The 13,779-nt window shown below is 39.9% G+C and overlaps 1 protein-coding gene across 1 annotated transcript in view; it reads left to right on the forward strand.

The window, feature by feature from the left end:
- Positions 1–10,296, forward strand: part of LOC122550809 (BEN domain-containing protein 4) — a 44,582-nt gene extending 34,286 nt beyond the window's left edge. The window contains exon 5 of the mRNA XM_043692101.1: positions 7,067–10,296. Within this exon, the coding sequence (XP_043548036.1) occupies positions 7,067–7,287 (221 nt within the window). The 3' untranslated portion in view covers positions 7,288–10,296. The remainder of the gene's footprint in view (positions 1–7,066) is intronic.
- The last annotated feature ends 3,483 nt before the right edge of the window (positions 10,297–13,779 follow it).

Here is a 13,779-nt window from a genome sequence, read left to right on the forward strand (position 1 = left end):
CTTGTCCCTGCCTGCCCTGACTGTTTGACTCACTTCTGTTCTCAGCTGTACCCGTCTCAAATCGATCTCTTTCCTCACTATCTCCCTGAGTCCCATCCCCCCACCTTACTAGTTTAAATTCTCCCAAGCAGTTCTAGCAAATTTCTCTGCCAGTATGTTGGTCCCCTTCCAATTTAAGTGCAATCCGTCCTTCTTGTACAGGTCACTCTTACCCCAAAAGAGATTCCAATGATCCAAAAATGTGAATCCTTCTCCCATACACCAGCTCCTCAGCCATGCATTCATCTGCTCTATCCTCCTATTCCTGCCCTCACTAGCTCGTAGCACTGGGAGTGATCCAGATGATCCAGATGTTACTACCCTTGAGGACCTCCTTTTTAAATTTCTGCCTAACTCTCTGTAATCTCCCTTCAGAGTCTCAACCTTTTCCCTCTTCCCCTGTATCACTGCAGCACCTCAGTGAAACTGCCAGCAGCATGTTGCTACAGGTTCTGCAATTGAGCTTCCAGTTCCCTGGTCTGCCTGTCTTCCTTAAGTAGACAAGTGTCCTGAAGATCTTAACTAGTCCTCAACTAAAATTGGCAATGACGTTGGGCTTCCTGACATTCCCAAAAAGATTCAGCCCATACATTTGTGCACATGAGAGCCAGGAAGAATAACAGTACAGTTGTCAACAGTAACAAGAGAAGGTGTAATACAATGCCTCGGTTATCAACAACAGCAAGAGTGAGCTGGGATACAATGGTAGGGTTATAGACAGTTGTGAGAGAGAGTGGGGAACCAGTGATAGGGTCATAAACAGCAATGAGGGAAAGTGGGGACGCAGTGATGGGATCATAAATAGTGACGAGGGAGATTGGGGGCCCAATGATAGGGTCATAAACAGTGACGAGAAAATCGCCCAGGTATGTACTGAACATAAAAATCAGGACAAATCCAACCCAGCCAATTATTACCCAATCTGTTTACTCTCAATCATCAGCAAAATGATGGAAGGTATCATCAGTAATGCTATCGAGCAGCACCTGCTCAGCAATAACTTGCTCAGCGATGCTCAGTTTGGGTTCCTTCAGGGCCACTTAGCTCCTGACCTCATTACAGCCTTGGTTCAAACATGCACAAAACAGCTGAATTCCAGAGGAGAGATGAGAGTGACAGCTATTGACATTGAGGATGTATTTGACCGAGTGTGGCATTAAGTTGCCCTGGTAAAACTGGAATCAATGGGTATCAAGGAACAAACTCTCCACTGGTAGGAGCCATTCTTGGCACATGGGAAAATCTTTGCGGTTGATAGAGGTCAGTCATCTCAGTTCCAGGAAATCTCTGCAAGAGTTCCTCAGGATAGTGTCTTAGGCCTAACCATCTTAAGCAAGGTAGCAGTCCATGTTCAAATGCAAAAAGATATGGACAATATCAGCGTGGGCTAGCAAGTAACATTCATGCCACACAAATGCCAGGCAATGACCATCTTCAATAAGAAACCAACTAACCACCACCCCTTGATATTCAATGGTGTTACCATCACTAAATGCCCTACTTCAATATCCTGGGGGCTTACCATTAACCAGAAAATCAACTGGACTCACCACATAAACACACTTGCTACTACAGCAGGTCAGAGGCTAGGAATACTACAAGAAGAAACTCACCTGAATCCGCAAAATCTGTACACCATCTACAAGGCCCAAGTCAGGAGTGTGATGGAATACTCCCCACTTGCCTGGATGAATACAACTCCAGCAACACATAAGCTTGACACTATCCAGGACAAAGCAACCTACTTGATTGGCACCACAACCACAAGCATCCACTCCCTCCACCAGCGACGCTCAGTAGCAGCAGTGTGTACTATCTACAATAGGCATTGCAGAAAGTCATCAAAGATCCTCAGACAGCACTTTCCAAACCCATGGCCACTTCCATCTAGAAAGATAAGGGCAGCAGATATATAGGAACATCACCAAGACACACACCATCCTGACTTGGAAATATAGTGCCATTCTTTCACTGTCGCTGGGTCAAAATCCCAAATTCCTTCCCTAATGGCATTGTGGGTCAACCCACAGCTTGTGGACTGCAGCAGTTCAAGATGGAAGCTCACCACAACCTTCTCCAGGGCATCTCGGGACGGGCAATAAATGCTGGCTGGCCAGTGATGCCCACATCCCTCAAGTGAATAAAAAAAACACAATATTTTATTACCTGTGTTAAGCATAAATAAAGCTAACTAAAAGCACAATGGCAGATCTTTTCGTTTTGTGTCAAAAGTGTTTTTGAATAAAATATGTGTGAGTCTATGTTTTAGGATAGGAGAAGGTCATTTTTGAAGTAGTTGTACAAATGTTTGCCTGTTCTGGAGAAGGGCCAATGGACACAAAAGGTTAAATCTGCTTTCCCTCCAAAGATGCTGCCTGACCTGCTGAGTTTCTCCGGCAATTTCTACTTTTGGTCCTGATTTCCAGCATCCCCAGTTCTTTGGCCTTTTGTTTGCCTATCATACTGCTTTCACCCTCACGTCCATTCCACTTTTGATGAGCTTAATTTAATTTGTTAAAGGACTTAGAATGCCAGGTATATCTGTGATATTGATCACCCGGTTCAATATGTGTTAATGTCTCTGTTGACTCTGCCCCTTCAAACAACAAGCAGTGTGGGAACCTTGACTTCACATCATGACTGAGTGGGAGCACTCAGATTCTCTTGCAAATTCATCTGCTTTTATTCATGATGATTTTACAACTGATGGCCCATCGACCCAAATGCTTTTCTCCACAGTAGTTGTTTCTATTTATTGTGTTTTCATATTTTGTGTTTAAATCTAGTGGCTGCCGACAGTAGCATTATATGTGGAATACCAACATGAATCTATTATCTTAATAACTTTTATTTTGCTGTATACCTCCATTGCATGAACCCACCATAAAAACTGAGTCTTACACATTAAATCCAAATGCTGTGGAAAGTGTGCATTTGCTGTATTACTAGGAAGTAACATTTATCTATTGCCTCAGATCTTTCATTATGTCTGCACACCCCAACCTCTGCCAGAAGCCTGCAATGAACTCTGTAACTGTTCACACTGAGCTGCATCCAGACCAGAATTCCCTTCTCCCTGTTCACAATAACATTGACTGAGACACAATCACTTCAATTCTAAAGGTTGTCCCAGTTCATATCACTCTCACAGTACCTTTTTAGGTGGGGCCAGAATGTAACAACACTTTATTCTCATCAAATTCAAAGTCTACAGTAAAGTGCCTTCAGGGAAAGAAAAGAAATTGATTTCTGTGGTGCCTTATAGTCCCCCAAACCTTTGGGATATCCTAAGAATTTCACGGTTAGTGCATAACTTCTGGAATTGTTGTCTTGTCGACAGATCTTGCGGGCAATGTGCATGGTATAGATCCATATACAGAGATTGGAATAAACAAGCATCTAATTTTATTGATGCTATTTGAATACAGAATTTTCAGTAGGATGTCAGGAGAATAATTCTTCTTCACAGTGCTTGAATTGCAAAATTCTCACCATTGTTTTCAAATCCCCCCATGGCCTGGTCCGTCCTTTGCCTGGAAGTGGAACACACAATCAAGGGCTTTCCCAGCTGTGACTAGACCCTACTTTTAAAATGGCTGCCTAAGAAGGGGTGGAGGAGAATGTGTGCAGGCTATATTACAGTTCAGGGTAGGTACATGACCCTATACAGAGTGAAGGCTCTATACAAAAAACAAAAAAAAATCCTTCAGCTTCACCTCTCACATCCACTCACCCTTTCCCACAAACTCCCATGCGTCATCATGCAAAACCCTACCAACCACTATGATAATTTCCTCTAAACCCTCATAACCTCCATGCCAACCTGTTCCCTTTGTACATTCTAGCCCCTCATGACTGCACTGCCATTCAACAAGATCATTGCTGATCTTCCACAGGCCTGAATTCCTTTTGGTGCCAGCTCATCATAGCCCTCAACTCCCTGACATTTCAAAAATCTATCTACCTCCTGCATAAATGCTTTCAATGATCTTGCCTCTACAACTCTCTGGGGCAGAGAATGCTAGACATTTACTACCTTCTGCATTAAATCTTTTGCATCTCAATTTTAAATGAATGTTCCCTTGTTAGAGACTCCCCCATAAATGGGAACAGCTTCTCAACATCTACCCTGACAAGCCTCCTCAAAATCTGATCTGCTTCAATAAGATCACACTTCAGTCTTCTAAATTCTAATGAATAAAGGCCTAACCTGTTTAGCTGTTCATAAGAAATGAACCCCTTTGTCCTAAGAATCAGCCTAGTGAGTCTCTTTTGAGCTATCTCCAATGTCAACATATCCTTTTTAAATTATAGGGACCAAAATTGTACACAGCATTCCTGGTGCCACCTCACTAACACCCTGTACAGTTGTAACAAGTCTTCCCTGCTTTTAAAGTCCACTGTCCTCACAATAAAAGTCAAAATTCCATTTGCCTTCTTAATTATGTGTTGCATTTGCATGTTAACATTTTGAGTGTCATGCACAAGAACATCCAGATCCATCCACTTTCTTTTGGACTCTCTCTCTATTTTAAATAATAGTCTGATATTTGATTCTTCCCACCAAGTGCATGATCTCATATTTTCCTGCATTAAATTACTTCTGCCAATTTCTGCCCATTCACTTCAACTATCCTTTGCAGATTCCATGTGTTATTATCTATCAACATGCCCTTCCACCTATTTTGTACCATCAGCAAATTTGCATGCATTGCACTCTGACCCCTCCAAGTCTGAAATATATTGTAGCCCTCGAACTGCTCTTTGTGACACTCCCCTAGTGAAGCCTTTACAAGGATCATTATTCCCAAATCTCCAGCCTCTGTGTATAAACCAATCCTCAATCCGTTAATACATTATCCCAGTACCATGAGTTCCTATCTTGTGCAAGAACCTTTTATGCGACACCTTATCAAATGCATTCTGGAAACCCAAATACATTACATCTTTCAGTTTACCTTTATTAAATTTGCTTGTCATATCCTCAAAGGTCTCTCGAAAAAAAAAATCAGCCATGGTTTCCTTTTCAAAAAATCATGTTGACTCAGTTTGATTCTGTTAACACTCATTTACTATATAAAAGCTTTTAACAACAAACAGTTCATTCAATGCAGAATCCATTCCAAGAAAAATTGAAATCCATAGACCCACTTCGGATAGTCAATAACAACTTGTAGTTTTCAATCAAACTGTGAAATGGCAGGCACTCTACTGTGATAATGGATGATTGTGAAATCATTCATGTAGCAGTAATCCAGCAATGGAAAGATTTTGTCAAGAGAGTGAAACAGCAAGCTTTTTTGGAACATATCTTTTAAAAGATGTAAAGGGCAGAACTTGCAAGTGTCTTAACAACTTGACACTTTGCTTTGAACACTTCTTGATACTTTTGGTATGTCCATTGACGGTTCCAATGAGCTTTACAGTTAATGAATGTATGTACTTTTTATGTACATTCATGCTGACATTTTACAGTTCAAAAGAGCATTTTATCATCCCAAAAGGGATACCTGACCTTCCCCACAAAATGCAGGCCTGCTCTTCATAGATCTACTTTACACATGTCTGGATTATCAAAATAAAACAAAGAGCTGCAGATGCTGGAGATTTGAAATAAAAACAGAAATTGCTGGAGAAACTCACCAGGTGTGGCAGCTAGGAAAATGCTACTAACAGTTCTGATGAAGACTTGCCAGTTTTGAAACGTTAACTCTGCTTTCTTTCCAAAGGTGATGCCAGACTTGCTGAGTTATCCCAGCAATTCCTATTTATGTTTCTGGAAGACTCAGATCTGGGTTGAGTGATAGTAGCTGTTGACATAACTGGCTAGCTGCGTCTTTGATATGCTCATACATGAAATGTCAAACTGCTTCATTCCTGGCCCTACAAAAATGGGAGGTGCAACGTTTGGAGGTGGGATTAGTAATTTCCATGCTAAACCACCATTTTTGCTCTGATAGTTGAGATACTTCAGTGTCATAAAAATCCAGGTGTCTATCTCCTCCTGACTGTCAACTCTCTGAGATGTCTGAAATTTTCTAATTCTGGCCTACTGTATATTTTGATTTTAATTTTCCCATCGTTGATAGTCATACCATTGCCTCAACCCAAGCTCTGGAATACCCTCCATTAACCTCTTCAAATCTCGGTCTCTGTGTATCTATTTAAGACATTCCTTCATTCCTATCACTTTGAGCTTGCTTTTTATCATCTCACTTAATATCCCCTTTTGTTACTAAAGGCATATGAGATTGTTAACATCAACATCAGCAGCTGGATACGATACAGTTTAACATCTCATTCAAAAACAAAAAGAGTGCGTCCCAAGGAGGAACTGGTGCTGTCATTGTAATGTCACTGGACTAGTAACCCAGAACGCCAGACTGATGTTCTAGAGAACAAACACAAAAAACGCTGGAGAAACTCAGCAGGTCTGACAGTATTTGTTGGGACAGAAACAGAAGCATTTAATGTTTTAAGTCTAACCTTACTCTTTCTTAGAACAGAGTCTATTTCTCTCTCCAGACCTTTTCTGCCATAATCCTTGAATAGAAACCAGCCCGCTGTCCTTAATTGATGGCAAGCCCACCCTCTGACACAAATCAATCAATCTGGGAAAAAAATCATTGCCTGGTGACAGTGAATATACAATGCAGGCTTCTGACCCCTATTTAACCTGGCATTGGGGACCAATACCCAAATGGAAAATTTTGTCCATGCTTAAGATATTTTCAGGGCTGTGCAGGATGACCAAATTGAACCGATCTTTAGATCTTTCAAAGGGCCAGCACATGCATTGTAGGCCGAATGGCTTCTTTCTGTGCTGTCTGATTCTATATATTTTCGAAACTATTGCAAAACACTAAGTGCTGCTTCCATTATGATGAAATACACAAGTAATAAGTTTGCAGTAGGGAATTACCATCCTGGAGATTAACATAAAAAGTTTGTAGCTTAATATTTTCACTGATTTTCAAGAATTCTTTGTTGTTATTTTTGTTTCTTTATTGCTTTGTGATACTTACAGAGTTCATTCGGATGCATTGCACCTCCAACCCAGATTGGTGGATGCCTTCAGAAGAACAAATTAACAAAGTGTTCAGTGATGCAGTTGGGCATGCTCGCCAAGGTCGTGCTGTGGGAACTTTTCTTGGTGGTAGCGGTGGTTCCTACTATGAAGGCTATGATCCTCAAATGTCACATGATGAAATGTTTAACAAGGGCTGCCATGAAGGATCTGGAGACTAAAGGACTACAGTGTTCATATATAACTGCCACGTTGGTGTAATAAATGAATGTATATTAATCTATGGTTGTATTGGTGTTGACACCAACTAGATATAATGCAACTCAATTTTACATTAGAACATTTAATTAAAATAACATTTCCTGCAGAAGATATACCAAAAGTGACCTCAGAGGTTAACCTGCTGTGACTGTGATTAATTTGGTTAATATCCACTTTCCTGAACATTTGAAGTGCTATTCCAGGCATGAAACTGAGGAAATGTATTTAATCTATCCAAATTCAAACAAAGGAATATTATGTTTACAATATTCAAACCAGGTAAGGGAGAAACAAACTTTGAATTAAAGTATTTTTCTACAAGGATAAGCTTAATCAAACCATAAAAGGTCAAAAATGATCATATCACTGAAATTCATCAGTCTAACCATGGACATCTGGATTTTTGGCATTCTGTATAAAATTAGAAATGTTTTGCAATTATAATTTGGAGCTCTCCTTTTAACTGTTCCAATTGAATTACATTATTGACAATATCGAAGGAGTTGCCAAAATAGGAGTTAAGTCTGAAATCTCAAATGTACCTTCAATATGTGGCAATATAGTTTCCTGAATGTAGAACTTTACCCTAAACCCTATTTAAATTCAATCCTCATCACAGTTTTTGTCACACACTTTATTGTGTGGTGGTTAGCTGGTAGCACTTGAAATGTAGCAGTCTTGTCAAGGGAATCAAGAAGAAATTTAATTGTCTTCTGTCAGTTATTTGGATTGCTGAAAGCAAATTGAAGGCAGGTAAGTAGAATTCCTACAAAAATGCTCCTTTACCAAGTATCATAGACACAGGCCATGGTTATATTGCACTTTGCTTGAATACCTTCTGTCCACATATACAAGTGCATTAATGATGAATGTTGTAGTATTTGTATTACTTGTACTAAGAGTAATTTTATCAAGGAAATGAATTTTAAAAGTAGATAGTAATTATTTTATCCCATGGAAGATGTTTCTTATATACTTTCAGATTGACTACTGTGGTAGAAAATTACCACATCTTGTGTCTATAAAGAGTTCAGTGCAATTGCTGACTAATATTACTCAAAACATATCCTGCAAATATCAATAAATGTTCAAAGACAGGTAGCTCATAAAATCTAGCATATGTAAATAAAGCATAAAGTATCTGGCCAGAAATCGAGAGGAAGTGCCATTCTGGTTGCAATAGTTTATAGTTTTAAGTGAAAAAAAGCCAACAGGCTTTGATGATTAAAATGAAAGTCAAAATATTCATCCCAGATAAGGCAATATTCAAAAATCTGGGGATCTCTTATCAAAACATGTGTCTTCCCTAGCTTCATATTGTTTCCCTGTGAAGAAGGGTTTATGAAATATATTCTGATGTGTGGTAAGTCTTTTGGTTTGTTTAAGAATGTAGCATTTTATGGCTGTGCTGATACTTATGACATGAAGGTAACATCATGACGTGGCAAAAAGCTAGGAAATGCTGGAAATCTGTATTAAAACAGACAACTGGAGAAATGCAACAGGTTCATCTGTATTTGAAGTTGCAAGATAGGCCAATGCTTGGATTCAGTCCTTCATTAGAACTGGAACCACAAAGTCAGAGATATGCCTTTTTACAACTGACCAAAGGAAAATAAGGATGGAGCATGCAACAGGTAGTGTTCAATTCTACTAAGTGTTTTCACAAAGAGTCAACTAATTGATATAATAATCAATGCATTGTGAAATTGTGGAAAGCAATATAAAGTGTTTCACACTAAGAAAATTTAAAATTTACCATGGTCTAACGATAGTCGCATACTGTGCACTATACCAAGATGGCAGCCATAGATCGATTAATGCTTCTGAGTTGGGACATAGTGATCTCAAGTCCAACTCCAAAGACTTGAGCATAAGACTAAAGCTGCCACATCAGGAAAGTACCGATGGAGCATGCACTGCCATCAGTGCCATTTTTCAGATCAAATATTGAACTTAGGCCCCAGCTGCTATCTCTGGTGAATGTATAGGATCCCCGGCAATATTTTGAACAACAGGAGATTATGCCCCATTGTTTTAAGTTCAGTTGCTGTCTCCTAAAGTAATTAACCAATGAATTTCCCTTTTATGTCCCCTGTGCTGTGTTGTGCCTGTTCTGTGGACATTTCCAGCATTGTGTATTAATGTGAATAGAAATAGTGAACAAGGCCACAGGACATTAATGCCAGATTAGTAAATCATTACCAAGATCTTACAAGGTGAGGATAGTGTAATCATAATAAAATAACAAACTGTACGATATAGTCTCTGTGGTAATATTCAGAATATGTGGAATGTTCCAAAAGACAATGCACTGGGACAGAACTAAATTATGGGTCAGATTTTCAGCTGTTGATCATGAATTCACAGAAAAAATCTGTCCTACTGAAGAAACTTTTATTTCATTGTTTATCCCATAAATACTTGATTTGTTTGCCTTTCCTTTCTCTCGAATTTATTGCCCATCGAGTGCTGTTCCCTAGACACCGGGAGTGGATTTTCCAGGATGGTGACCATTGTGTGTGAAGTATTTTGCCACTGCTCTGATGATGTGCATTACTCTGTGATGGCTCTCTCACATATTTCCACTGCAGGAGGCCATTTCACACCCCAATTGCCTCCCCACACCAGGATGTGGACGGTCAATTACTGGTCATAGAGCCAGTTATGGGAGTTGTCCTTCCCCACCCTCTCCCCTAGGTCATGTGGAAGCCACCATTTCCATGGAGATGACCATCATGTGGCAGGTTTGGCTTGGAGAGAGCAATGCCAGCAGAGCTATTCCCAAATAGGGACCTGCCACCATTAAGAGGCTGCAGCAACCACTGCTGAAATGAATTTACAAGGAGTGATTTTCCCTCCACTTTGAGGAATCTAACTGCTTTTTCTCCCTAATCATTTTAATTTTCAATGCAGCTCTCCAAGGTTGTATCCATGTTGAAATGCCCTTGTGGTACCCAACCTCTCTCAACAGCTACTGAGGCATCAGGAGCTGCCATGCCTCTGCCTGAGCCAGTAAGTGCAGGCCCAAGACCCCCATGAGCTGCCAGTGTCAGGATCCAGAGCTCCATGGGAAAATCCAGCCTTTGAGTGAGTGCTTGAACATTGAGTATTGAGAAGCTATTTGGCTACAGTTTCAGTCAAGTCCAACACTCATATAGCACCCAGGTAATGTTCTGGGGACCCGGGTTCAAACCCCACTTCAGCAGATGGTAAAATTTGAATTCAATAAAATTCTGGAATTAAAAGTCTAGTGATGACCTTGAATCCATTGCTGATTGTGGGAAAAACCCATCTAATGTATGGGTGGCATGGTGGCACAGTGGTTAGCACTGCTGCCTCGCAGCGCCAGAGATCCGGGTTCAATTCCCGCCTCGGGCGACTGACTGTGTGGAGTTTGCACGTTCTCCCCGTGTCTGCGTGGGTTTCCTCCGGGTGCTCCGGTTTCCTCCCACAGTCCAAAGATGTGCAGGTCAGGTGAATTGGCCATGCTAAATTGCCCGTAGTGTTAGGTAAGGGGTAAATGTAGGGGTATGGGTGGGTTACGCTTCGGCGGGTCGGTGTGGACTTGTTGGGCCGAAGGGCCTGTTTCCACACTGTAAAGTAATCTAATCTAATCTAATGTCCCTTAGGGAAAAAAACGGCCAACCTTATCTGGTCTGACCCATGTGATGATGTGTGTCACTCTGTGATGGCTTTCTGTCTCATTATGGGTCAAATTTTCAGCCATTGATTATGATTTTATAGAAAAAAATCTGTCGTTCTGAAGAAAATTTTATTTCATTTTTTAGCCTATAAATATTTGATTGGTTTGCCTTTTCTTTCTCTCAAATCTGATGTCCATCAAGTGCTGTTCCCCGAGACACGGGGAGTGGATTTTCCAAGATGGTAATCATTGCTAACCTTAACTGGTCTGCCCATGTGACTCCAGACCCATAGCAATGTAGTTGACTCCCTGTGGCCAATTAGGCATGGGTAATAAATGCTGGTCTAGCAGCAACATCCACATCCCATGAATGAACAGAAAAAACACTTACAGATGGGGTTTCTGTATAGTAATCATGGGTGGGAAACCTGACCAATTTCATCAGAATCCTGGTGTAGGAAAATTCATGCAAACTGGAATCCCAACAGAAATCAAGTGACTATATTCTGTAACACTATCTTCTGTATTCTGTTCAAGTCGCTGATGTACTTAGGTACAGCATGGTTTGTCTGGATAGCATACAGAACAATACTTTTCACTTATCTCGGTACATGTGATAATAATAAATTAAATCAAATCAATTAAATACAGATTAAGGATTGAAGCCAAACATCATTACATCATGCAGTATGTATAAATATCAAAAATTAGATCAATTGACAATTTCAGTGGTTACTCACATTCAAAATGACCATAGGTCAGCAAGTTGGACAACAGTAACTTTCTCTCAACCTCTTTCACTGGGGCTCCTTGCTGGGGAATGGAATCAGTGACAATACACAGAAGAATGAAATCATAAAGATAATGTTGACATTTTAACTTTTAAAAAGTGCATCGATTTTTAGTATGGATGTTATTCTGTAATACTTTCTGTAATAGCAGTGCTAGCATACTTTCTGACAGGCAGTTCTGTTAACTGTCAACACAATAGTGATTATTTTGTATCATCAGAAAATGCTGCATTAATAACCACAAAGTAACATCATCTTCTGCCTCAGAGGAAGATACATTTGTTCTGCAACTGAGCTAATGAAAAATATCATCCATGGGATAATTTCTAAGCATTGAGGTTGAGCACTTTCTCCCGTGTTCTTTGCGCCGTTAGAGTGGCTGGTCAGTGCAGTGAAAAGTAAACGTATATACTTGTTTGTTAATTGTGAAGGATTGGTAATGTTAGCATTCTCACACAAGTGTACTTCTCTCTGTCTTAATTACAAGTGTGCACTGATTTGGAACAGAGACTTTTTGTTACGTCTTGACTATCTTGTTTTTTTAATTTGATACTGTGTGTAGGTCCCACTGTAGCATCTACTTTGTCAAGTTGTTGGTTTTAATGTCAGCAACACATGATAAATGGTGTACGTACAGGTACATGACTTTATTGTCTCAGATTTCTGTACTTCATTTGACATATTAGGATCTTCCAGTTTCGTGGTTATGATTTTTTTTAAAAAGTGAACAGCAGGGGGAAGAAGTTGTACACATTTGTGATTTTGTATGTAGCAATCTAATCTGTAGTATGTGCGGACAACTGCCTTAGTAACAACTGTGACATCTTAAAAGGCAGGCAATCAGAGTGACTTCATTATGAAGTTTTATCTAATAAAGACGTTGAAAACAAGTTTTGTTTTTTCCTTATTTATTGCTTCCAACCTCTCACATTTTACTTTTCTACAGCTTTCTCAATGTGTGCTTTTCGCAATTTAATCATTTGTAGAGTTAACTCAGGGAAGTGGTAGAGCATACTGACACACTGGAATCATTTGATGCCTCAGTTGGGTCCAAAAAGATCAAAACTAATTGGAAACTCTCTTTTTAGAAAACTAGACACTTTTGAAATATAACTTTTCTCCATGCTATAAAACAGCATTAGTGATTTACTGAACTTATAACATATACTTAAAATAATTCTTAACATGTAAATAACATTTATTAGATAGCCATATTTCTTCTGAAGATAATGGGCTGGGACTTTGCAGTAGGAATAACAGAATGAACCAGACAGCAACTAAGGCATTTGCACATGTGCAGTAAAATCCAGCAGGTACTGTCCAATTTATTCTGTTTCACCATAAGCTGTGCTAACATTAGTACTTTGCTGAGAGTGACCATATTGGAATTCATGTTATGGCGTGAATTATGGCACTTAACTAGAAAAACATAGCAGAACAGGGCTTTTCCATTCAAACCTAATTAGGATTTTAGCAGCATATGGGTGACATCCAAACAGTCTCTCTAGCACAGAAAGTTAACTTTTACAAGAGTGGAATTTAACCCCTTCAGATTTCAACATTTTGTTTTTTCTATGTATTCTTTAATTCTGCCTTTCCTCCCTTTTATTTAGTTTTTAATATAAAAGAAACTCAATAAAAATTGTTCTTACACTTGTTGATTTGGACTCTGCACTGCAATCTTTACAGAGGTGATGAAGTGTTGATCAGGAAACTCAGAAGTTTTCCCTGAATGCAGTCGGACCTTTGGAACAGGAAGTGTGAAAACAGGGAAGTTGGTCGTTTGGGGGTTAGTGGGGGGAGGAGGAGTCCCGTTCTACACCGACTCCCACAGCTACCTGGATTACACCTCTTCCCACCCTACCTCCTGCAAAAATGCCATCCTGTATTCCCAATTCCTCCTCCTCTGCTGTATCTGCTCCCAGGAGGACCAGTTCCACCACAGAACACACCAGATGGCCTCCTTCTTTAGAGATCGCAATTTCCCTTCCCACGTGGTTAAAGATGCCCTCCAA

This window comes from Chiloscyllium plagiosum, chromosome 1, assembly GCF_004010195.1.
Source record: "Chiloscyllium plagiosum isolate BGI_BamShark_2017 chromosome 1, ASM401019v2, whole genome shotgun sequence".
Taxonomy (NCBI): domain Eukaryota; kingdom Metazoa; phylum Chordata; class Chondrichthyes; order Orectolobiformes; family Hemiscylliidae; genus Chiloscyllium; species Chiloscyllium plagiosum.